At 37.5% G+C, this 27,185-nt stretch overlaps 1 protein-coding gene across 2 annotated transcripts in view; it reads right to left on the reverse strand.

The window, feature by feature from the left end:
• Positions 1 to 4,231: 4,231 nt before the first annotated feature.
• The window catches only part of LOC131031299 (probable phosphoribosylformylglycinamidine synthase, chloroplastic/mitochondrial), a 184,463-nt gene continuing 161,509 nt past the window's right edge, over positions 4,232 to 27,185 (reverse strand). For both annotated transcript variants that reach the window (XM_057962383.2, XM_057962384.2), the window contains 10 exons: positions 8,264 to 8,419; positions 8,032 to 8,121; positions 7,704 to 7,757; positions 7,520 to 7,591; positions 7,133 to 7,396; positions 6,953 to 7,042; positions 6,137 to 6,202; positions 5,883 to 6,059; positions 5,223 to 5,774; positions 4,232 to 5,102 (listed from right to left, as the gene is read on the reverse strand). In XM_057962383.2, the coding sequence (XP_057818366.2) occupies positions 4,524 to 5,102; positions 5,223 to 5,774; positions 5,883 to 6,059; positions 6,137 to 6,202; positions 6,953 to 7,042; positions 7,133 to 7,396; positions 7,520 to 7,591; positions 7,704 to 7,757; positions 8,032 to 8,121; positions 8,264 to 8,419 (2,100 nt within the window). In that variant the 3' untranslated portion in view covers positions 4,232 to 4,523. The remainder of the gene's footprint in view (positions 5,103 to 5,222; positions 5,775 to 5,882; positions 6,060 to 6,136; positions 6,203 to 6,952; positions 7,043 to 7,132; positions 7,397 to 7,519; positions 7,592 to 7,703; positions 7,758 to 8,031; positions 8,122 to 8,263; positions 8,420 to 27,185) is intronic.

The raw sequence follows: 27,185 nt of genomic DNA on the forward strand, positions 1-27,185 counted from the left end.
GTTTGGTGTTCGGGTGATTGCATTGAGTTGATCTAGTTGGTTTATCTATTTGGGATACTGAAATAATTCATCCCTTATTGGTTTCAGTGATCTGGAAGTTTACTTGATCATATCATTTGATCCAGTTTGAAGTTTAGTCTTTATGTTCAGTGGTTGGCACAGTTTGGTATTTGATCCATTGTGATCCGGTATGATCATATCTTTGGTTGCGGATTTGGCAAAATGTTTTGGATGTTCATGTGTATCTTCATTTCAGATGGTTGATGATTTAGTGCTCTACAAATTATCTTTCTAGTCCGAATCGTTGTTGATGAGTGTTCTTGTGAGTTAGTGTATTCATCGATGAAGATTTGAATAAGTGGTGTCCGTGCAGCTATTGTGGATGGTTCTAATGTTCTTGTTGGTGGTTCATGATCGTGTCCTATTTGTTTTGGTGGTCTGCATTGATCCTTGTGCGCGGTATTGGTGATTTTGTTAATCTAGTGATATTCTTCATGTTATGCGGTATTTATGATGGTGTAACGTGTTGCGGTTAATCTTGGCGAGATCTTTAGTGGTGATGTGTGTTTGGAGATTTGATTTAGGTCCATGCTATGTCATTATGGCATTATATTGGTCTGGTGGTATATTTATGTATCATGTGGTGTAATTTTATAATTAAGGGTTGAGGGTTTGGCCGACCTTGTAAGCAAAGGTTGATGAATTGTATAAATAGGTGTTAGAATCATGTAATTTAGGTGTGGAGGTGGTGTATGCATTATCAAAGAGTGGTGTATGTGTGCATAAGTGAATTTATCCTTCGGTATGTAGAGCATACAAATGAGCTTAACTGAAACTGTCATCGGGCATTAGCAAATGTTATTTTCGCAATTCATGTAATCTAGATTGTAATCCGATCATTATTGTAAGGTAGTGAACTTTTCCTGAGGGTTGGAGCCTTCTAGTTCATTATATCTTGAGCACTGAGCTCTAGGCACTCTGCATTTCCCATTGTAATATTTACACATACTACTATAGAGTATCATCTTATTGTGGGTAGGTTCCCACTGTGGTTTTTCCCTTAACCAGGTTTTCCACGTCCAAATCTTCGTGTTATGTGTGTTGTTATTGTATTTATCTTTATTCCTGTTGCGGTTGATTGAAATCTGAGATTGTGCTTAATTGGTATAATCCGGTGAAAACTAATTCACCCCCCCTCCCCCCTCTCAGTTTTCCTTCATTGTTGTTGCCAACACATATTTTGTTCAAATGAACATCTCTAGAAGACACATCCACTTCTTACTCTCTATTTTGATTGAGTTGCAACACTTGCTCCTATTGTTGAAGCATGGAGCTCAAATTACAAACTTTCTCATCATCCCTTTCTTGATCCCTCGCAACAACATATTGTTCTACCTCCTTTGGACAAGGATCAACAACTTTTCCAAGTATGTATAGGAAATGAGCCCTCTCCCTCATGTAAGTACCTTCACATGATGTTTCACAAAGCTTACATGTGACCTTGGTTGTTCCATCTATGCCCTTCGGCTCTAGAACATGATTACAATACTTCCACAATGCATATAAATCTTGTTTTCCTCCACTTGAAATTCTAAGAAGAAAAAAATAGTAGGTTTAACATCAAGATGCAACATTCAATATCCAAGTCATTTTCTTCAAATTCAATAAGTGTCCAAAATAGTTTGGAAGTGACAGTTTAAGATGACTTTATGGAGTGGAAAGTAATGGATCAATTTATCTTGAAGAAAGGTCAAGAATAGAGGAAGGCATGGTGATTTAAATTAAATAAGAAGGAACATAAGTTATTACTAAAAATTATCATTGTGATTCTTAATCCTCAAATTTTTTTGGCACCCCTGTTGGAAGCTTGTTTTCAATTGAGATTAGAACATTAAGAAGGGGTTTCTTTGGAGGATGATTATTTAAGGTTCTAATCTCAATTGAAAACAAGGTAGCTATAACGAAAAAAAAAATTGAAGTGTTTATAATTTTGTGGTTACCATTTATTCAATTTCAATCTATAAGACATTTCATTCTATATCTCATATACAAGACCATTTCAACATTAATTGTTGGGGGTCAGGCATCCCTATTTTCATATACAATTGCACTTCTTGTATTGTTTGAGTATCGAAGATATAGTTTACCCTATAGACGATGATGTTTTCAAATAGTAATTACTCCATACTCTTACTACCAATTACAATTCAAGTTTTTCAAATATCTATTTTAAACTATTTTTTGTGTAGACTTTTTGATAGAATACCTTTTAGATTTGAGATACAATTGCAAGTTGATGTTTTTGCCTTTCCTCTTCGTTTAATGTATATGTTTCAGCTCCAAACATAACAAATCTATTTTTCCTTTGTGTGGTATTTTCAACCCTTTCTGACTTCCTACTCCTTTTCAACTCCTATTTTCAATGTTTTTTAGTGATCAATTTACAATTTTTTTATTTTTTATTTTTTTGTGAGGGATACTACAAGAGATTGTGTTAGGACATCTCTTGCAAATAGAGATGTCTATGACCAGGTCTTCAGTATCAGATTCGTGTCTCAATCCCCTTACAGCCTTACAATAAACATATTCAACACGAGTTTAATATTTCTAATATTATTTATTAAAAAAGAAAGATTATATACAATTCAAAATTTCTTCCTTACAAGCTCTTCCACTTTCAATAAATTTCCCAACTTACAGAAATTACCAAACATTCTTTAAATAAAATATTATATATTGAAGCCCCATGCAAAAAACATGTGAATTAATGAAAAATCAAAAAATTCCAATTCTTTTCCACCTAGAATAAAAAGTAATAGCATCTAAATATACGATTTTTCTTTAAATTCAAATTCTCCTTTCTTAGTTTTCTTTTGAAATTAAAAAAAAATCATAAAAATCGTGCTTTTCTAATATTGAAACACATTTTCATGATTTTACTTTATCTATTATCCCAATACTAAAAAATATCAATATATTGATACTCAATTATTTAGATTGAAGAAAATACCAAATATGAAAAATTTAAACAGAAATAAAAAAAAATTTAAAAGTATATCATCTAAATAATGAAATCTATAAATGAATCAAATCACAACACATTACCATTACAGAATTCCTTTATCTTCTAAGAACTTTAAATCATCTCTTCATTTTGCACAATATTTTATATAAATAACCTATTCATCACATAAGATTATAGTTCTTCAGGTACTTCTAAGTTTTTGTTGATTCAACATTCAACCTCTTAGATCATGGTATGATCCTCTAGAATCTCAGGTAATAAAATATTGCATTGATTATTGTATGTCCTAGTATACATCTCATGTCATAGTAATCTGATTGTTATTCTTTAGAAAAATAAATAGAACATTTATAAATGAATGAAGGAATTTTAATGATGTCTATGAGACCCAATGGTCTAAGGGACCAAGATGCACGAAGCTAGCCCACTTGCAGGTTCTTTTCCATGATGGTTCTTCTCTTATGAATCTTGAGTAATAAACTCGTCGTTTTGTGAAACCTTGACTCTTCAAAAAGCTTGTTCAGACTGTCCACCTTTAATTCATCATCAAATTGACTCTGAATATCTTTGTATGCTGCACATTCCTTAATAAAATATCATTTTGTCTCTACTGTCCTCTTGTTGCATTGCAAAAAATGCACGTCCTTTCTTCCCAATCCTCTAGTTAACAACTCATCACTCATCACCTCTAGTTAACAACTCCCAACTACATGAAAAGAGCTATTACAAAGTACAACCTATTAAAAGAATAGATTAGATTAATAATCAATCTATATACTTAGAAGGGTAACAATATTCAACAGCAAATAGGTTCATTTCTAATTGAAGGAGATTATAATCATAGATTCCACCATCTCCAATATGAGTCAAAAAATCCACACGTCTTTGACAAATACAACTACTTGCTTAGAGTTTTAGCTTGTCTAGTCCTAAATATTATTACTCTATTGACATAAGAGTGATTAGACATTCAAATGTATTATGTATTAGTTGGACGTAACTCAAATCTATCCACATGAAGCAAGAAGAGATACTATGTGTTATGCAAGCACTAAACATTATGTATTGACATAATATAGATACTTACATCTGTGTCTCAAGAAATATCCAAATTGATGTCTCGAGAAATATTCAAATCAATGAAGATTATTTTAAGTCTAAAGAATCGAAATAAATTGTCCATTCCATGTTTCTTTCAAATCCAAATCAAGAAAACGAGTTGAATTTAGTTATATAATTATATTGAAAAATACCTCGAAGATACAATCTTGTCAGGAATTTCTCTCCATCTTGACAGCATAAAACATTGTGTAAATGTGTTTCAGTCTGATATGGTATAAGTAATCAAAAATTGACAAACTGTAAAAAACGATGAAGAATTTACTAATATCCATGTACAATAAAAAATTTGAAAAACTATTACAATAAATTCCTAAGAAACTCTACAAAATTTTGTACTATATGTTAGAAATAAATCGATTGAATGGTGCTATTTTTTTCATATTTCATCACACCATTCCCGTGCATTTTGAAACATCCTTAACCAAGGGCTAGGACCCTTCGGATCTAGTTCCCATTCCCTAGGATACCATGGGAATTGCCACATGAGGAAGCATCGCTCAGGGTGTGGCATAATAGCTAGATGCCTTCCACTTGGAGAACATAAGGCTGCAATTCCAAGTGGTGAACCATTAGGATTGAAGGGGTATGCCTCAGTTACATATCCATCGTCATCACAATACCTAATTGGTGCTAAATTTGATTCTTGTATATGTTTCAGTACATCTTTATTGGGAAAGAATGCTCTTCCTTCTCCATGTGCAGCCCAGATGCCAACTGTAGTACCTGCCATGCCTTTCAACATTATTGAAGGTGAGTCATCTATTTTCACAGAGATAAACCGACACTCAAAACAACCAGATTCATTATGGATGAACCGAGGTTGTGAGCTGTCACCACCGGCACCAAATACTCCTCCAACTTCCTTCCCAGGCACCCAGCCAAGAAGAGCCATCAGCTGACATCCATTACACACTCCAAGGCTGAATGTATCTGGTCGCTCATAAAATTCTTGAAACTGCATGGTTAGATTTGAATTGTCAGTATTTGTTTTGCCTAATAAAACTGAATGACTGCATATGCTAACCCAATGAAAAAGATGGATGATTTGAACAAAATGAAACACATTAACAGCTACCTGTTGAAGAAGAGAATCATTAAACCTTATTGTAGCAGCCCATCCTTTCGCAGAGTCCAACACGTCTGCATAGCTAAACCCTCCAACAAAGACTATCCCTCTAAAGTCTTCCAAAGTGACTCTGCCTTTCAAAAGATCTGACATTGAAACATCCCAAGGTTCAAAGCCAGCAGCCAAAACCATAGCTGACATTTCCCTATCACCATTACTGCCTTCTTCTCGAATTACAGCCACCTTTGGTTTTGATTCCAATTTCATGTATTTTTCATCTGTACCACTAGGAACAAATGACAAGTTCCAAGCAGGTGCATGCCGGCCTTTCAGTCCATCTTGTTCAATCTGTACGCATGATTCCAATCTCTGTAATCTTTCCAGCATAAAACTTGTCTCCTCCCACAGATCCCTAAGATATGGTGTTGTTTTACTAAGCTGTAATGTCCCATCAACACAGACCTCTATAACAGGAGATGCTGTAACTTGTCCAATAATTTCAAACACGACACCTGCAGCTTCAAGTTTCTTGGTAACAACATTAATATTACCACTGCTAACCTGCTCATAACAATAAACATGGGATCACTTACAACTTTTCTATTCAAATTATAATTTTGGATTATTATATGTATCTTCCTACTATAACGAATAGTTGCTCTTGCTTACCTCAAGCACAAGGCCAAGTTCTTCAGAAAATAGCACTTCAAATATACCAGCATTTTTTGAGCTTAAATCAACTTTGATACCACAGTTTCCTGCAAATGCCATCTCTAGCAAGGATACAACGATACCACCATCACTAATGTCATGACCAGCTGAGACAAGATTTTTGCTGAGCAGTTCCTAGAAACAATATCACCAGGATTAGTCACTAAATCATTTTCAGTTAACAAAAAGGTGGATGATGGTAATATCCTTACTTGGCCCATATTGAAGACTCTCTCTAGATATGAAACATCATCAAGATCTGGGCAAATGTCACCTATCTGTGTTGAAAAAAAATAAAATTAGCATTTACAATAAATGAATATAGATTTCTTAAACACAAGTAAATTTATATCTAGACACAATGTGAAGGCATCAAACCTGTGAATTGCCATCTTACATGACCTATGCATTTTTTAATTGAAGTGTTAAAGTGGATGAATATGTCTCTAGTTGCACTTTAGCTACAAATCCTGGAATCCCTTTCTAAACTTTCTGAAACCAATTTCTAGCCTACAAACACTCCAAAAATTGGAAATTTGACTGGGAATGTCCTTGCCAAGGAACCAGAAACTTCTGTATTTGTCAAAGGTACCTCCACAGGGTCCAGGTGAAGGTATAAGAAGCTGGCGATGGGTACAGCACAACTTATGAAAACAGGACTGGAAGCAATATAATTGAGGTTTTCTGGGGTATAATCTAAACAACTCACTATAAGCTTGGGCATTGAATATAAAAATGCTCCAGATTTGAAACCTAAAGAAAAAGCCAAGCAGAAAGAGCCAGGTACAACCCCTGACTTTAAGATTGGGAGAATGGTAACCTCTCAGTGACAGAACTTTAGAGAAACACCATACATTTTTCATGAGAGATTGCAGCACAGGCCAATTACGGTTTAAGAGAAAAAAAACAACAAAAAAAACTTAAGATTAAATTAAACATCAAAAAAAGTTATTTTTCATGCTTTCTATTCACTAATAAACTGACAGCCTAGCAATTCCCAACCATGCAGAAAAGCTCTTTGTAAATACCTGACCAAAAACATGTGCAAGTGCAGAACCTCCCAAACGACGCTTTCCTTTTGCCAAATCAATGTGCAGCAAAACACCATCATCTCCCAGCTACAAAACAATGGAAAAAATTATCAAATCATATTTACTGAGTAGGAATTTACTTTCATGGAAGTGTACGAAAACCAACATTAATTTCACCTTCAAGTCTGGTGTTACAGTCTTAGAAATATCTGGACAAGTCACATAAGCACTGATGACCAGATTGCCAGGAGCTTTCACGGTTTCTCCTGATGCTTGTGCAGCCATAGAAAGACTATCTTTACCACCATCAATAGCTATTCCAAGTTTTATCATTACATCACGAAGAGCAATAGCTGCATCATACATGTCTGCTCCTTCTCCATCAAGCTTGGCTGCATACATCCAATTTCCGCTTGCTTTAACATCTTTCAGTGATGTAACCTGCAGATGGTAACATAAACTTCTTAGAAGTGAACAAAATGCCAAAATCTCTAAATCTCCATTCACTTCACAAAGAATGACTGATAGAATGCAGAAATCCAAAATCCAATGTAGCATATTCACCTTAGCAAAAACAAGATTTGTAAGAGCCTCCCCAATAGCTAGCCTTGCCATTGCCTTTGGATTTATTAAACCCTACACATATAAGGAGAAATTTAGGTTATTTAGAATGTACAAGGAGAAATTTAGGTTATTTAGAATGTACATGAATGAAATTTGACATTAAATGAATGTTAAAATGAACAACCTTTATTGGCTGCTCTCCAATGGAACAGGCACCTCCTGTTATACCTGTATATGACTGCAAAAATAACAACCATGTCATGTTGTCAAACGAGTATCTAAAATGTTAAAAATTAAACATGTAATTTGTAAATATATGTGTACTTCAAACATTACAAGAATGTTGAATAAGCCAATAGTTAAGGTTGAAAAAGACTAGAGACATAAAATGTGGCAAGGTAGGCCTTGACCAGAACGCTTCCTTGAAAACAAGCTAGGCGAAAGAAAACTCTCATTTACATTTGGGAAAATATTACTGGAAGTCTAAAAATCCGCAGGATTATAAAACCAACCTGAGCAATAACAGCAACATCCGCAAGAGGAAGCTGCAAAGGCCCCACTGTCTGCTGCTGTACAACAAGACCTGTGACACAGCGATCAACCTGCAAGGCAGACATAAATATTTAAGAGTGTGGTTAGATTGGAAGCATACAACAATAGACAATACATGTTTTTCAAAATTTCGAGGTTTCAACATGAGAATTGTTAGTGAAACATGATTTCTTAAACATCTTAAAAGCATACCTTGGTTGTTAAGAAACGTTTTGAACAGACAGATGGAAGTTGAAGAACTCGTTTGAGGGCATCCAGGACAGTCACTCCTGGTGCAATGTCAAGTGGCTCTAATACTTCAACTTTTCGAGTAAATTCAAAACGTTTACGTGGCATGTCACCTAGAACCTGTGGCAGAACAACATCAAAATATACTACTATATATGAATCTAAAAATTCAAAGATAAGACATGGAAGTTATCAAGAACAAGCATTAGCCCTCTTGCATAATGTGTGGCAGGAAAAAAAGGGAGAACTATGGATACATAAATTATCAGAAGCTACAAATATGACTAGTGAAAACAAGCATTTTGAATGCATCAAGATTATGATATGCATACCTCTACACAAGTTGCTGGTGTGGTTATGCATTTATTACACTGTAGGTTAAGATTACTGAGGTAATTTGTTCACTTAGCTTTAGTTATGCTTTTCCCTTCTGGGGTATGAAGTGGCATACTCTTATTAAGGAATTGCACCTCTTTTTAGAGAGTGAGGTGTCACCTTATTCCTTGGGAGTTATGCTTCTTGGACAATGAGTTGTCATCCTCTTCTCCTACTTTTATTTTCTATAAATGCAACTTCATTCCATTTTGTCAATATTTTGCTAAAAAAATATTACTAGACTGCTATGGGAGATAGTTATCAATATTGATATTCAAGTCTTTTTAAATAGGAAACGAGCACATGAAATCATAGTTCACAAACCCTGCAAGTACTCGCCAAGTTGCCAAGTACTCGTGGTTTTTTAAACTCCACAAGTAGTTGCAGGGTTAACTCGCAAGTCTCTAGGGATGGGTTGCAAACAAAAGGATAATGAGTTTTTCGGTAAGCACTTGCAAAAACTCAACGAGTCCAACCTCCTCACTCATACAAGAAAAAACATGCTGACACAAGTACAACATGGATTAAAACGTTTTTTTACGCAATTTTTTGCTTTTAAAACCTTCAATTCAACCTCCCATTAAACAAATAGCAGCAAGCACAATTTTATAGCATATTGTGAAGATTTTTCAGGTGATTAGAAAAAGAAATTTCAAAAATTTCAGATCTACAAGCTAGTATCTTTTTTTATCTTTTTCTAGGAATTTAAATTTGTAATGTTTCTAATTATTTTTGCATTTTAAAAGATTGAATTGAATTGATTCTATTTGACAACACGACAAACAGGTCCACAGGTTCAACTGGCATCTTATTAATAAAGTTTAGGCCCTTAAATTTATTGATGTGTCTGTTATACTTATACTGTCACACTCACTGCTATTACTGTTCTCATGCAAATTTATGATTATGTACAGCTTTAGCTCTATGCTAATGGTATTTTTGTGTTGTTATCGATATTGTATGTTAATAAACATCATAATAACATCCATCTCTGCATCTGGTTCAGACTCAACAAGTGCAAGTCAGTCTGCTGGAAGGAAACCCCTGTTGATCTTCTTGTCATTGATGTCAACGTATGTGCAGTTTGCTTGCTGCCACGTGGTTTGCAGAGCAGTCTCTGCTGTTTGTGTGTTATGCAGATGTGTCAGTGGATGTCAAGGCTGTCACTTTTCTTCATGATCAGTTGGCTTGGCTTTGTTTTGCAATCTCTGTCGTTTGCGTGTTATGCAAACGTGTCAGTGGATGTCAAGGCTGCTACTTGTCTTCACGATAGGTTGGCTTTGTTTTGTAACTGTTCTTTTTGTCTTTGGCGGTTTACTGACATTCACAGAGAATTTTTGGCGGTTGGTAAGAAGTTTGCACAAGTTGGTAGAATATTCTTGACTGTTTCGACTTATTCTTCAAATCTGACAGCTGTGCCTGTTTGTTGATCATTTTCTGGGTGTGCAAAAGCAGTTTCATATTTCTTGTGTGTACAGAAGCAGTTTCAGTTTGTGCAGAGTTTAAATGATTAACTTATGGACTGTGCATAAGAGGTTACCAATCTGAGAAATACATTTTTTCTCTGAAGTATTCTCCAGATGAAGTTAGAGCTTGATTGTTGGAAGGTTGGAGTTTTTGATAAGTAAAAAATCTGATTCATTTTGTGTGTGAGAGGTGTGGGGATATGAGCTTGAGAGAAGATTTTTTAAAGTGTGAATATTGACGTGAGGACTTTTTTTTTACAGTTCTCCCTAAATTGCAGAGTAGAATATAACGCAGAGTCTTTTTTCTTGAAGAATAACATGCAAGGTTTTTGTTGCAGATTTTGCATGAAGATGATATACTGAGATACACATGCAAGAATATCAGATGGCAAGGCGACAAATCCAAAACTCATGTTCTGAAATCTTACTCAATCTATATTGATGATATCATAGGTGACTTCAATGTAATTTTTCGAAAGTTTTGGAGAGAAAGGGGTGTTTGTGATACATTCCTTGGTTTTACAAGAAATTTAAAGTCTGATATATATGTTAAAGTCTGAAGTGTGAGAGGTTATAAGTTCAATTTTATTTCTTCTATTAAGAGGTTGGAGCCTCTGTGTTATTGATAGAGTTGGAGCTCTTTATGAGGTCGGTGCCTCTTTTGTTCAGAGTTGGTGCTCTTTATGTGAGTTGCGGCTAATTGTTGTACTTGGGTTGGTGCCCATTTGATTTTATAAAAGCTTTTGATGCAGTGATTTTTTACTCGAAAGGACTTTCCACGAGATAAATCTTGTGTTCTCTTAGTGTTTATTGGTTTAACTCTATTAAATTGTTTTTATCTATACTTAAGTTTTTGAAATACTGATTCACTCCCCTCCCCCCCCTCCCCTCTCAGTATTTATGATTTGGTTCACAATTGGTATCAAAGCCTAACACCACCTTTTTAAAGCTTAAAACCCTGAAGGTCAATTCCTTGTAGTGTAAGATGAGAGCCCTTGAAGGTCTAGCAACCTGTTGAAACTAAGTAGCTTCGGTAAGATAAATGATGGAATGAGAGACTTCATTTATCTCTCATTCAATCATCTACCTTATCGATGTAACTACAAGCTAATGGTAGACTTCATGATTGAGTGAATAAACTTGTTATAATCATCTTTATATGCATTTCATAGTCCAAGCATTGGATTGCACATTTCGACACTTGAATATCATTACCAAATATCATCAATCATGCTATGACCATATTTCATATACTGTGGTGTGATTATAATTAAACAGATCGGATTTATGATATCTATCATAGTTATCATATGATAGCACTGATTGATGTTATCATATGATAACTATAATAGTTATCGTATTACACTTGCATCATACCGATTTGTTATCGTTTGTTATAATAATAAAATAGCATTCGAAGCATACCGATTTGTTATCTGTTAATATTAAATAGCATTTGATTTGAACCGATAGTTATCGGTAAACATCTTAATGAATCGGTGCTTGTGAACCGATCAAGACATGTCTTGATCGGGCATGTCAAGAGACATGTCCGGTCAAGGCATGCCTTGATCGTTGGGCATCACATATATGTATATGCCATGAGGAATGTTGCAGCGATCATTGAAATCAATAAATGTCGTCTACAGCAATCTGCAATATAAGAAGGAACAGTCAATAAAACAGTAAAAGAATATCTAAAATCTTACAACTTCAGATTTGAACATAAATTTGAATAACATTCACATGGTATCAGAGAAATTATCGCCTCCTTCAAGTCTATCCTCAAATCTGATAGCATTAGCCATGGGAAATGTGATGTTTATATCCTCGATTTGAACTTCTCAAATTTGAATGCCTTAGGTTCGATCAACTTGGCTCTGATACCATGTAAGGGGTGTGCCCTAGGCAAAAATACTAAGAGTTCCTTTCAGAATAGTTCTAGGAAAACAAGCAATGTTTTAGAACTAGTTCACTCTGACCTATGTGGGCCAATGTTTGTACCATCATTAGGAGGGTTCCTTTATTATGCAATATTCATTGATGACTTCTCCAGGAAGACCTAGATCTACTTTCTTAAACGCAAAGAATCTGAAGAGATCCTTAAGAGATTTAAGGAATTCAAATCTCTTTCTAAAAACTCTTCCGGAAAGAAAATAAAAATCCTAAGGGCTGATAATGGGAGGGAATATACCTCAAACATTTTTAGGGAATTTTGTAAAGAAGCTGGGATTAAGAGGGAGTTCACTGTTCCTTACAACCCCCAACAAAATGGGGTTGCTGAGAGGAAAAATAGAGCCATTGTAGAAGCAGCCAAAGCCATGCTTCTTGATCAAAACTTAGAAACTCGTCTTTGGGTAGAAGCCTCCAACACTGTTGTATACATACAAAATAGATGTCCTCACTCCCACATTGAAGATAAAACTCTTGAAGAAGTTTTCACAGGGATAAAGCTCGATATCACTCACTTTAGGATATTTGGATGCCCTGTTTACTTTCATATACCTAAAGAGAAAAGAACAAAACTAGAACCCTCTAGAAGAAAAGGAATCTTTGTTGGATATAGTGAAACCTCTAAAGCCTCCAAAATATTTGTGCCTGGACATAGCAATATTGAGCTTAGTAAAGATGTAATATTTGAAGAAGACATAGCCTTGAAAAGAGCTAAATACTCTATTGAGTCAGAAATCTATGCTCCATCTTCAGACCTAAAAGAGGATCCCACTCCTGAGATTCAGAGGGAGTGTACAGAAGAAAATGAAGTACAGATCCCTCCCCAAGAAATCCCTAAGAAAAAAACCTCTATGGGCTCACAAAACAATGGAAGATGCAAGGGACTTTGCAGCTCCTTCAGGGACTTTTAGAGAAAGTAAGAGGCCCCAAAGATTTACTAGCTATGTAGCCCTAATGAATGATCTCTCCAAATCAAAACCCGCTAATGTATCAGAAGCTCTTAAACATCAAGTTTGGAAAGATGCCATGTCTAAGGAATATAAATCCATTTTAAACAATGATGTTTGGGAAATTGTTCCCAAGCCAAAAGGAAAATCTGTTGTTTCATCCAAGTGGCTATTCAAAATCAAACATGATGCAGATGGTAGCATAGAGAAACATAAAGCCAGATTTGTAGCCAAGGGGTTCTCACAGAAAGAGGGAATAGACTATGATGAGACATTTGCTCCAGTTGCTAGATACACCTCAGTCAGAGTAGTACTGGCCATTGCAGCAGCCAAAGGTTGGAAAGTCCATCAAATGGATGTAAAAACTGTTTTCTGAATGGGAAAATTGAGGAGGAAGTCTACTTAGAACAGCCAGAAGGGTTTGAGATCCACAATGCAGAATCACATGTGTGCAGATTAAAGAAAGCCCTATATGGACTAAAACAAGCCCCTAGGGCCTAGTATGAAAGAATTGACAGCCATCTCATGGGATTGAGATTCTCAAAGAATGATGCAGATCCAAATCTATACTTCAAGGAAGTCAAAGGTGATATGTTGATATTAATCTTGTATGTTGATGATCTTTTAATTACAAGAGAAGATCACCTTATTGGCCAATGTAAGAAAGACCTTGAGGAGTTTGATATGAAGGATTTAGGCCTTCTACATTACTTCCTTGGATTGGAAGTTTGGCAAAACTCTGACAATATTGTACTTAATCAAGGAAAGTACACCTTAGACATATTGAAGAGATTTGGTATGATGAACTACAGACCCAAGACTTCTCCTATGGAAACAAATCTTCACAAACTAAAGGAGGCAACAGCAGACTCCCCATTGGTAGATCCTACTCTCTACAAACAGACGATTGGATCGTTGATGTACCTAGTCAATACTAGACATGATATCTGTTATCCAATAAATGCCTTGAGCCAGTTCATGTGTGAACCTAAGGAGATACATCTTATGGTTGTGAAACATATTATGAGATACCTTCAAGGTACTCTTAACTATGTACTCAAGTAAGAGAAATTTGATTTGGATCTTCATGGGTTCACTGATTTGGATTGGGCTAGAAGTGTGACTGACAGGAAAAGCACTTCAAGGTGCTGCTTCAGTTTGGGTTCAGTCATGATATCTTGGATTAGCAGGAAACAATCATCAATAGCTCAAAGTTCTACAGAGGCCGAATATATCGCAACCTCCATGGCTGCAAGAGAAGCAGTATGGTTCAGGAAACTACTTGTGGGATTATTCGGTAAGCCACTAAAACCTACCATAATTCATTGTGATAATCAAAGTTGTATAAAACTCTTTGTGAATCCTGTATTTCATGATAGATCCAAACACATAGAGATTCCTTATCACTATGTGAGAGATATGGTAGACAGGAATGTAATTCAGTTACAATATATCAGTACAGGAGACCAGACAACAGACATACTTACCAAACCTCTATCCAGAGTGAAAGTTGAACACTTCAGGAAAGGTCTTGGTATGATTGAGTTGTAATTTGTTTTGTAGTATGTACTAATATATCAGATGTCTAATGTGTAAACTTCTTTTGTCATGTTATGACTTTATGGGCTCCACCCACTGTCTACATTTCTAAAAGGTGACGATCTTTTAGACAATGAACACTTGTATTAAACATTATAAGGTGACGATCTTGTAATGTTGATATCATGCTGACTTGATATCATCCTAACTCGTGGATGTGCCATAATATGTTATGGTAGACATTATGTGACGTAATGTCAGTGCACATACCATAACCTGGATATAAGGGAATTCAACATTCTCAAGTATTTTATATCCAAGGTATCGCGTGTTATGCGATACTGATATCACATGTTATGTGATATATATATCATGAGATGATGTGATATATTCTTGTGTCACTTATTATGTGATACATCATGTCATGAGCATATGTGATATGATCCTTTTATTACGAGGTCATGTAATACATTCTATTATGAGAAATGTGATGCTTATTTCAATGTTTACGTAGGTCTCCAGTTATCTTCCCTAGCTAAGAGGGAGTGTTGAAACTAAGTAGCTTCGGTAAGATAAATGATTGAATGAGAGAATTCATTTATCTCTCATTCAATCATCTACCTTATCGATGTAACTACAAGCTAATGGTAGACTTCATGATTGAGTGAATAAACTTGTTATAATCATCTTTATATGCATTTCACAGTCTAAGCATCGGATTGCACATTTCGACACTTGGACATCATTACCAAATATCATTGATCGTGCTATGACCATATTTCATATGTTGTGGTGTGATTATAATTAAACAGATCGGATTTATGATATCTATCATAGTTATCATATGATAGCACCGATTGTTATCATATGATAACTATGATAGATATCATAAATCCGATCTATTTAATTATAATCACACCACAACATATGAAATATGGTCATAGTTATCGTATTACACTTGCATCATACCGATTTGTTATCGGTTGTTATAATAATAAAATAGCATTCGAAACATACCGATTTGTTATCGGTTAATATTAAATAGCATTTGATTTGAACCGATAGTTATCGGTAAACATCTTAATGAATCGGTGCTTGTGAACCGATCAAGACATGTCTTGATCGGGCATGTCAAGAGACATGTCCGGTCAAGGCATGCCTTGATCGTTGGGCATCACATATATGTATATGCCGTGAGGAATGCTGCAGCGATCATTGAAATCAATAAATGTCGTCTACAGCAATCTGCAATATAAGAAGGAACAGTCAATAAAACAGTAAAAGAGTATCTAAAATCTTACAACTTCAGATTTGAACATAAATTTGAATAACATTCACACAACCAACAAAGCTCCTCTGTTTGATGGGTCTAATTTTGCCTTTTGGAGTGTTCGTATGAAGACTTACATAATGTCTCTTGGGTTTGATGTTTGGATGAGTGTTGTTAAAGGTTACACACCTCCTTCTAATCCACCTCCAAATGCTAATGGAAAGAAGGCCTTTGAAAGTAATGCTAAAGCCATGAATACAATATTATGTGGCTTATCTGAATCCAAGTTTGTAAAAATCATGTAGTGTGAATCAGCACAAGTTATGTGGGAGAAACTTCATAATGCATACGAAGGAGATGAGAAAGTTAAGAATGCAAAGCTTCAAACTCATAGAATGTTGTTTGAAAGTCTTCAAATGAATGAGGAAGAAAGTATTGCAGCTTATTTCCTGAGAGTTGATGAAATTGTAAACTCTCTAAAGGGCTTAGGAGAAAAGATTGACAATAAGACAGTTGTTCCAAAAATATTAAGATCACTTCCTCTTAGGTTTGATGCTAAAGTTTCAGCCATTGAAGAAATGGCTGATCTAGATAAGATGACAGTAGACAAGTTGCATGGTATCCTAACAGCATATGAAATGCAAACAAATGTTGAGTCTTATTCAAAGAAAGAAACTGCGTTCAAAGCTTCAAAGAAAAGCAAATACAAGGGACATGTAGCTAGTAATAGTACAAAAGAGAAATCAGATTGTGAAGCAGCTCATTTTGAGAGAAAGTTAAAAAGAGGCTCTGATAAATATAAAGGCAAGCTACCCTTAATATGCTTCAACTATGGAAAGATAGGACACCGCATCAAAATGTCCATATGAGAAAGTAGAAGATAGCAGGAGTGAGAAGGAGCTTAAATATAAGAATAAAATGTTTGTAAAGAAAGGAAAGAAGTCACGTAATTTCAAGAGAAGCTTCTATTCCAAAGAAGAGAGTTGTTCTTTAGTCGAAAGTGAAGAAGAGTACTTGAATGATGAAGTTCTATTCATGGCATTAGAAGAGACTGTGACTAAAAATCAAAAAGAAGATGATTAATTTGATGAAGAAGAGGTTGAAATTGATCTTGAGCAAGAACTTATCAGTGCACTTAATGAAATCAAAAAATTGAGAAAGAAAAAACAGAACTTAAAGTTGTTGTTACAAGAGGAAAGCAACAAGAATTCTGAAATATCTTTTGCTTTAGAGACTGCTGAAAAGTTGATTGCTGATCTGAATGTTAAACTTGCAGAAGCTAAGAAAATTGAAGAGTGTCTTAGAAAGGAGCTTAAAGATAAAGAACAAAATTGTGAAAAGCTCGAAGTTGAAGTTGTTTCTTTCAGAAGGCTAGATAAATCTCCAAAGTTGTTGAATCAAGAAAACATCTTTCAAAAGTGTACTATGTCTTTGGATGGCTTGCTAAATTCTCAGAAACAGTCTCTTGATAAAAGTGGAGTGGGCCTAGAAGAAGGTCAATGTTCAAAGTTCTCTAAAAGCGAACAGCAAAAGTCCAATGCTGATCACGCAAAAAAATATTTCTTTAAGAACAAGAATGGTGCCTTCAAAAGGCATCCTACTGTTGGACAACCACACATGGGTAGGTTTAACAACTCCTACTTCTATGGTTATTGTATTACTTGTAATTATTTTGGTCACAAGACCATAAATTGTAGGGTGTTTTCTAGGAGAGATTTCAGTTTTGCAAACAGAAATTCTTTTGCACCTTTTAGAAATTATAATATCATTTGTTATAAATGCAACAACTTTGGTCATACGGCAAGAGTGTGTAAAAGTGGCTTGACAGATATTGCTAAGAAGGATGAAGCAAAAAGGAAAAGAGAAGGAGAACACTAAAGTATGGAGGAAGAAGGAAAAGCAAGGTATAGAAATGTCCTTGGTTGTACAAACTGCACTTCTTGCACAAAATGAGAAAGATATTTGGTATGTTGATAATAGTTGTTCCAGACATATGACTGGAGATAAGAGTAATTTTTTTAATCTTAAAAGAATGAATGGAGGCAAATTAAGATTTGCAGGTAACTCTTCAGCAAGAGTTGCGGGTAAAGGTACTCTTGTTTTAAACGATGAGGAAACCAAGTTTGAAAATGTCTTGTATGTTAAAGGTTTGAAACACAATCTTTTGAGTGTTAGTCAGTTATGTGATCAAGGGTATGATCTAGTTTTCAATTTAGACTATTATATATCATTGGTAAATGTGAAAAGCAAATAATTTGTATAATCTTGATGATACTAATGGTGAAAAGTGTTGTTTAAGTCAGTTAGAAGAAACTTGGTTATGGCATAGAAGATTGGGGCATATGAACTTTGACAATTTGGTACAAATCAGCAAGAAGTTGTTAGAGACATACCACAACTTGAAAAACGAGCAGATATTGTTTGCAAGGGTTGCCAAATGGGTAAGCAAACTAGATCCATGTGTTTACCAAGCCATTACCCAAGAGGACATTTGAATTTTTTGAGGAAGAAACTAGGAGTGATTTCACTTCCTCATTAAAGTGCAGATTGGTCTCAGGAAGAGTATCTATTGCTACATTTCATGCCCCGATTCAGGTATGCATTTTGGTTCAGATATGTAGTTTTGGCTTAGTCATTGATGTCAAAGGAGTAGTGAGACAAGGGGAGCTTCAATTTGTTTCAAAACTGGTCTACTGGTTTTGTTTGGGTTGCCATCAATGACAAAGAAGGAGATTGTTGATCTGCTTGTCATTGATGTCAATGTATGTGCAGTTTGCTTGCTGCTACGTGGTTTGCAAAGCAGTCTCTGTTGTTTGCCTGTTATGCAGATGTGTCAATGGATGTAAAGGTTGTCACTTGTCTTCATGATCGGTTGGCTTGGCTCTGTTTTGCAATCTTTGTCATTTGTGTCTTATGCAGACGTGTCAATGGATGTCAAGGCTGCTACTTGTCTTCATGATCAGTTGGCTTTGTTTTGTAACTATTCTTTTTGTAATGTTTGTAATTTTTCGAAACTTTTTTGAAAAAAAAGGGTGTTTGTGATACATTCCTCTCAATTTTACAAGAAATTTACAGTCTGATATATATGTTAAAGTCTGAAGTCTGAGAGGTTATAAGTTCAATTTTATTTCTTCTATTAAGAGGTTGAAGCCTCTGTGTTATTGATAGAGTTGGAGCTCTTTATGAGGTTGGTGCCTCTTTTGTTTAGAGTTGGTGCTCTTTATGTGAGTTGTAGCTCATTGTTGTACTTGGGTTGGTGCCCATTGATTTTATGAAAGCTTTTGATGCCATGGTTTTTTACCCAAAAGAGTTTTCCACGAGATAAATCTTGTGTTCTCTTAGTGTTTATTGGTTTAGCTTTGTTGATTTGTTTTTATCTATATTAAAGTTTTTGAAATACTGATTCACCCTCCACCCCCCTCTCAGTATTTCTAATTTGGTTCACAACCCCCTAGTGGCTATGACCCCACTTGGAAATATGGCATAATGGGACCAATACAAGGGAGTGTTTTTTGTAACTAGTGCACAAAGAATTTTAGTGGAGGCATCAATCACCTCAAATATCATCTTGCAAGCATTCCTTATCACAATGCCAAGGGATGTCCAAAAGCCCCTGAAGAGGTTAAACAAGAGATGGTAGCCCTTTTGTAGCACTATTGAAAAGAAATTGGAAAGGGCAAAGACACAAGAAGCCATACAAGAAGCCATTGCTTCTAATTTGTCAACAGAATCTAAGGTGGGTATGTGTTGATGTGTCTAAAGTCGCATTGCTGCAAACTCTATACGGCCAACACAGAATAGAATAAACTTCCTGAGTATCCTATCCTCTCTTGAGATAAGGAAATCCCTAGTGCTATTTTCTACGTTTGATCAAAGGGGATAACCTCAAGGTTTCGCTTGTCAGGTCTTGACTGCAGGATTGCTCAGTGGTTTGATGTGTTTTTTTGCTGGAGACACAAGGGGGACTTACGGTGAAATAGGCAATTGCTGGATGAGTTTCGAGTTCCCCGAAACTTTAATGGTCTTGCTTATCAAATGGTTTAAGTCGGGTCGATACTGTTTTCAGCAAGACTGTAGATTCTCTTGGTAAAGAAAAGGGAAAAAGGAGGGACAGAGAGAGAAAGAGAGAGGGCTACAGAAAATATAAATTTTAACTAAGATAGCAGATTTAGTAAACAGACAGATACCTCCAAATAACTAAATATAGCATTACCAGCCATTTAAGCATAATACTTGCATCAATCTAGTGCGATCTTCAAGGGAAAATTGAATTTTCATGCTATTAGATACAACATCAGAACTTTGACATTCATTCAGTGAGCATTCAATAACCGAACTAAGCATATGAAAGGTTCAGATTAACCATACAGAAAGAAAAACAAACAGCCATTCCCTAATGGTATGAACAGCGAGGATTCTATCGGATGTTTACTTAGAAAATGCTATATAAAGGAAAGAAACATAACTGGAAATTCTAAATTAATGAAGAAGGAGACCATGCACTCACAGGGAAACTTGAAACAGTCTTAACTTTGCATTAAATCCTGTAAATTTCGCCAGAGCTTCAGCAACAATCCAAAAACTTCTTACAAAATGAGGGAAAACCAGTCCCTTAAATAGGTTTCAAAAATGGATGAATGGCCAAGATCTAATCTAAACTAAAGGCCCAGATTCATCCATAAAACATGGCTGCCCATACCCATAAATGGGAGGTAAATATCAGCAACTACCTCAAAGGGAGTAATAACTACCCCAAAAGGTAATTAGAACTTATCCAAAAATAATCCAAAAAGGTGCATACACATAAAGTTTTACATTTAGTTGACTTGGAAGTCAAACATGACCCTTTGGCCAAAAAGCGCACTTTTCAAAATAAAAAAGGAAAAAACGCTTTAGGAGAGCACTTTTTCTTTTTCAGCTTCACACCCCTTTTCCAGGAATTCATCCTCGTCGTGCAAATATTCTCGCCAAAGATCCCGACCTGCTGTACGTTCCTCACGAACATATTCCTGGAACCTGAGGCACAATTGGAATAGCAAACTGAATGGAGGCATAGGAAGATGGCGAATTTTATACTGCATGCCTTCAAGGTATTGGTCTACGTGCTTCAAACCATCCTTCCAGCTGGAACGATTACGCTCAAAGCACAACATGTCTGACTGGAACTGACCAGCAAAACTTAGGTCCTTAACGGAATAGGTGATCCTATCCGTCCCTAGTCTTTCCTCCCAGTCCGGCTGTATCACTTCATCGGACAGGGCATTTTGCCATCCCGAGACCATTGATCAGAGGATCATTTTGCCAAGTTCTTGCATGGTGTTCAGAATTGTCTCGCATGCATCGTGTTCTTTATCAATGATTTCTCTTGTGTCATTCTTCATGGTGATAAGTCCAGTACCATTCCTTAAGAGTGTTGATGTTATAAGGATCTAGGATGGTGGATAATATAGGAATCTGTGCATGGGTCCAGAAGAGAGCTCTCATGAGGGGAAGAGTAGTGGCAGCCACTTCATGCATTCTAAGGGATTCCCTCTTTACCTCTAATAGCCAGACCAAGGTGGCCTCTCGATGGTGAGCCATCTCTTTTACTTCTTCGAGGATTCGTTCTCCCCTCCCTTTGATGCCTTGTATCCATTCTCTAATGGCCCTCGCAGTATCCCGTACTCCTTCAAATTCTGTTGTGGTCCTCTATGCCAAGGTCGTCGGGGGAATGTGGGATTTGGCAGCGTTGTGCAATGGTCTCAGGAGTTGATCGATGTATCCCTCGGCCTGCTCGGCACGAGCTCGATACATGTCCTTTTCAGCTGTTATCTCTTCAAGTTGCCTGAGCATGTTCTGTACTGAATCCTTGAATTCCTCCTTTTCTTGTTCCTTAGTGGCTCGTCCGATGGGGACAGTCCTAATGCTATAATCTGCCAGTGTGATCTGATCTACTAGCTTGTCTACAGGTGGGGTGGCGATGTGAAGAGTACAGTTCCTTTGCTCATCTCTGGTCATCCTGGAATATGCCTTGGGCTTTTTCTTCCCCTTGGCTTTAGCTTGATCTATACGTGAGAAGATGTCCTCCAAATCAATGGGTGGCTTTGTGGCGGCCCTACGCTGGGCTCGGGCAATCAACCATTCCTGAGGTACAGCCTAGGCTGATGCTACGGTTAAATTTTCACTCTGTTCTTTGATGTTTTCAGCCGTCTCATCACAAATTTGTAGTTGCTTGGTTACGGGAGGAGTGGACGAGGTGTCAAGCTCTTTGCTTGCAGCAGAGTTTTCTCCTACTTCACTGAACAATTGTCTAGTGCCTTCGTGTGATGGTAGCTTTTCAGTCTTTTCGAGCCCGTGGGTCTCCTCTGTCTTTTGCTCTCCTTCAACGGTAGAGTCGTCTTTGGCAGTGTTATGGAGCAGCAGTTCATGGCGACTCTGTTGGGTGGGTTCATGTACTTTGATCTCCTGAATGGATGGAATCTCTCCTTCCTCAATTTGGTTACCCGGCTCAGTTGATTCAATGACTCTTAGCTCGGCGTCTAGCATGTCGGGTGCGGGAGGATCATTAGCTCCAAATGCATCGATGTCACTCTGGGAAGAAGGAGCGGGGATATAATCCAATTCTACTACATCATCGGACGAACTGGGGTCCTTTGACGATGAAGTGACCTCTGGCCTCCTAATGGGAATCTTCTCCCTTCTTGTTCTCTTGGATGCCCGAGTTCCTTTGCTGGCTTTAGCCTTCTTCCTTTTCTCAGGCTTTTCAATTTCTTCCCTAGGTGCACTAGAAGTTCCCTCATCTTCGGAGGACTGAGAATCAAGGCTACCCATTAAGTGGTAAGTGAACTGGACTACTTCATGAATTAGTCGCTCAATCTGCTGATGCAACCATTGGTCGGTATATCTTGCTGGGGCTGCCATGACTGCCTCAAAATCAATGATCGGGTCTTGCGACCAATCAACGCCTAGCAAAAGATGCCTTACTACCTCAAATTCTCAGACTTGCAGGCAATTTCCTGAATCTGTGAGTTGATCTGGGACGCGGCGATATTCAAAGAGTCACATTTGCTGCACACTCAGCCTAGAATATTCACGCCTTCGGACCTCATAGTCATCAGAGCAGTTTTTCCAATAATCTTCAACTAATTCCTTTGCTCTGTAGCGCCTACCATAGGCTCTCTTTGCCAGATTGTCGTGATCAAAGCATTTCCTTGGAAAATGCTCTTGTAGGCCATAGGAGGCTAGCTCTGCGAAGGATTCCTTTGCCTAGGTGGGGGTCTTCAGATGGACATCTTGGTTGCCTATGATCATGGGGAATGCAAATCCAGTTAGCTTCCTGTCTCTGAGTAAGCTACCGGTCGGACATGACTACCTAGCGACCTCCATAAGAACTATCTTGTCGGTTGGGTACTGTGGAAGCCGAAGAGGGGCACCATCAAAGCCAGCTATCCGGATGTAGGAGAATCTAAGGAACTGGATGAACCAGGCTCCGTATCTCTGTACTAGAATAGTAGCTTGCTCTAAGAGCCTTATGTGTAATCCTCCCTGCATAAGCCTGACCAAGCGCATTGTGAAGGCGTCATTGACGCGCTCATACTGGCCAACTGCATAAGTCGGGCTGTTCTTTTCTCTCTGAGCTATATCCTGATAGTGAAGCTGTGGGTAACAATCATATACCTTTACCTGATCAAGTCCGTTCCCAATTTCACCTTTCATTATTAACCCTGGCAGTGGCTGGTTCCTGGTGAACATGTAGACCAAATAAGAGGTCATAGTGAAGTACTTCTTTGTCTCAAGTTCCATTAGCTGAGTGTGGATGTTGTCGCTTATAATTTGGGCCCAGTCAAACTTGGACTTCTCAGCAAAGACTTTCTCTGTGAAGTAAAACATCCACTCTTCAAAGTAGTTGGATTTGGGAAGTCCCATAACCCTGCTAAGCAATGTGACCATGTCCCCATGCTCATTGTGAAAGTCACTTCTTGGGGTCCGTTTCCCAATTCTGACGCTTGGAGGTCTTCTCTCCTTGTACCACTCTTCATTGATCAGTGTTTTGCATCTGGCGGGATTCATATCATATGCCCCCTACGCCTCATCTATAGTTGTTGCTATAGGGTTGTTTGGGAAGGGAATGTCAAATGCATCGCCAATGGCCTCAGGAGTGAAGTTAGAGAGGACCATGTCCTCAAGGAGCACCAATCTGGAACCTGGTTGGTAATGTCGGGCAGCCTCCACTACTAACTCATAGTTTTGCACTGCTGGGGGGAATCCTGCTGCTTGGGCGATGCCACTTTCCATCATCTGCCTAGGCCTGTCGCAGGCATTAGGGGAGAAGACTCGGCTCCTGAAATCTTGGATATCGATATGGCCTAGGTCAGTATCACCGACATTGTCCCAGACACTATGAACTTTTGACTCCCTCAATCCCCCTCTTTGATACTGGTACTTCATCCTTTCGACTCGGCGAGGGATATCTGATTTGGATGCTTGCGATGTCTCAGCTGCAGCAGGCGTCTTTGATGATTCTACCGCTGATTTAGGCATTTATCCTGCACAGTCGGATGCAGATTACGAGGTGATAAAAGGAAGCAAAGCGGGTTAGATAAAGAATATGCCAGCATTCAAGGATTAATTCAAAAATTGTATTGGAAGAACAACATGATTTTGTTAATTAAAAGCTTGGTTGATTTAAACCCAAGTGTTTATGAAGCTTTTGATTGCGAATTTATACTTCAGCATTTTCGGGATCAATTTTCAAAAAGGACAAAGCTTGAGAAATTTTCCCAAGTCTGAAAATGCAATTTCTAGCTGATTCTTAGGAGTAAGTTCTGATTTCAATTACTTTACACGACGCCTTGTAAACGGAAAGAGATGCGATTTTGAAGTTTTAAGCATTTTAATCAATTTTTGCACAGACATCCATCCAATTTGTAAACATTTCAGACGATCGAGAGAGGTAAAGCGTACTTACCTAGGGAAAATGGACAGCGAGAAATTGCCCGATTTGCCCTGCAAGAACAGATGGGAGAGTTTTGCAAATTTTGAATTTCAACGGTTAACTTTCTAATTCAAATTTTCGCGCCTGCGGTTTGAAAAGAACTTGCAATTTTGAGTTTTAGACTTGGCGATTTACCTTGGGCGAAATGGTAATTGAACTTGAATGCTGAAAGGGTTTATGTCAGCGATTTTACCTTTGATGTAAATTGTGCTCTCTGGCTCCAACCTTACGCGATCCTCTCTCGCGCGATTTTACCCTAACTTCGGTGGAATGAGGGAATTTTAAAAAAAAAACTTCAAACACTTCGCAGTTTCATCCTCCAAATCGCGAACTTCGGCGCTATGAGGGTTTTTGTAGACTTCTTAAACTTCGCATTTTCATCTCCCAAATCGCGAACTTCGAATGCTTTCGCGTTTGATCCCCTACTGCACTCTCTGCACTATGATCTTCGGAGGAATGGGGGATTTTGCCAAGTTCGCTCTTTACTTTCCCCACGCCTTTCCTCCGGATTGCGATTTTCAGGGATATGGAGGCTCTTTTAAAACTTTAACTTTGTCTTCACTTAAAGTGCGAACTTCGACACTTTTACCCTTTTTTGCAAATTTTGGACTTTTTGAACGTTTTGGCAATTTTTTAACTTTTTCGGACCTTTTGTGGGTTTTGCCAACTTTTGACGTTTTTCGGCCCTTTGGGCATTTTTGCCAACTTTTGAACTTTTGTTATTTCACTTAAGGGGTCTGAAATTCGGCCTTTTGGGCATTTTTGCCAACTTTTGAACTTTTGTTATTTCACTTAAGGGGTCCGAAATTCGGCCTTTTGGGCATTTTTGCCAGCTTTTGAACTTTTGTTATTTCACTTAAGGGGTCCGAAATTCGGCCCTTTGGGCATTTTTGCCAACTTTTAAACTTTTGTTATTAAGTGCGAGTTTTGGCACTTGGGCGAGTTTGTCAACCTTGGCACTCTTTCTTTATTTTTTTTTTTTAAATTCGCTCCTCTTTCTCTTTCAGCTGGCGAAAATTGTCATTCATTCAAATCTCGTAAATTCTGTAAAAACAAACATCATGTAATCTCTCTCATCATTCTTATATGAAAATCGGCGTCTTTGGGTCCTTATGCGACCTCCGGATGCGCTGTTCTTTTACTTGGCGGACTTCGCCAGTCTCCATCATCACACGCCCATTCAAGGCGATTTCACAAGCTTGAACAATCTTCTGGAATTCATGATCAAGGGCTCGACTAGCCTAAAGGAATCACTGGCTTCTTCATTCAACATCATCACTTCACGGACCAGTCGCGGGCTCGCTCGAAAGGACGCGAGACACTCTGCGCGAAACTCAACAGGGCGAAGACGGAAAGGCCCAAAAGAGGAAGGGGGACCCTGTCGGTGATAGGGAGTGTGTGCAACGCACAACAGTATGCAACACATTGTGCGCTCTAGTCACAGTCCACGTGTACATGTCCCATCTTCCTCATCCACTTCGAGCAATGTCCAGTCTTTTGTGCCTAGAAATAAACTTCGATCACAACCTTCATTGGAAACTACTAGGTGGAATACGGAGGTGCACAAAGAAGCAGAGAAGTCATGTGCAATCATAGCAACCTTCCCTTCAACATGGCAAGGAGTCCATATTGAGAGAGTTTGGTGACAGCATTGACAATTACAGGGAAAGGGTTCAAGACCCCCACTCCAAGAGATTTAAGTGGCAAGTTGCTCAAAGATGCTATTGTAGATACAAAAGAAATTGTGGAAGTGACAAAAGTATGGATGCTCAACTCTACGATTGGACAGATGGAAGGAACTGCACTCTCATATATTTTTTAGTGGATTCAAATGGTAAGATGATTTTTATAAAGTTAATTGATGCCTCCAACATAATAAAAAATGCATAAAATTTGAGCTTGATGTTGGAGGAGGTTGTTTTAGAGGTGGGCATACAATGTTGTCCAAGTTATTACTGAAAATGCAGCAGCATATGTGGCGGCTGGAAAATTGCTTCAGGAGAGGCATCGAACACTTTTTTTGACCCCTTGTGCAGCTTGTTGCCTCGACCTTCTTTAGGAAGATAGCCAAATTGATTAGGTGAAAACTGAAACCAATTGTAGAAGAAGAAAGAGATATAACAAAATATATCTTTGCCCCTATTTGGGAGATCATTGATTGGAGGTGGAACAATCAACTCCACCAACACATTTATGCAATGAGGTACTATCTCACTTTATGCACAGTGTAATGTTAGACATTAACACCTACTTTGCTAAAGTAAAGTGAGGCTTGTAAGCTGCTGAGTGTGTGAACATTTTCAGAGGTTTCTAATCTGCTATAACAAACTTATCAGCTGCCTGGAGCAAAGATAGCAAATGC

The sequence above is a fragment of the Cryptomeria japonica genome, chromosome 5 (genome assembly GCF_030272615.1).
Source record: "Cryptomeria japonica chromosome 5, Sugi_1.0, whole genome shotgun sequence".
Lineage (NCBI taxonomy): Eukaryota > Viridiplantae > Streptophyta > Pinopsida > Cupressales > Cupressaceae > Cryptomeria > Cryptomeria japonica.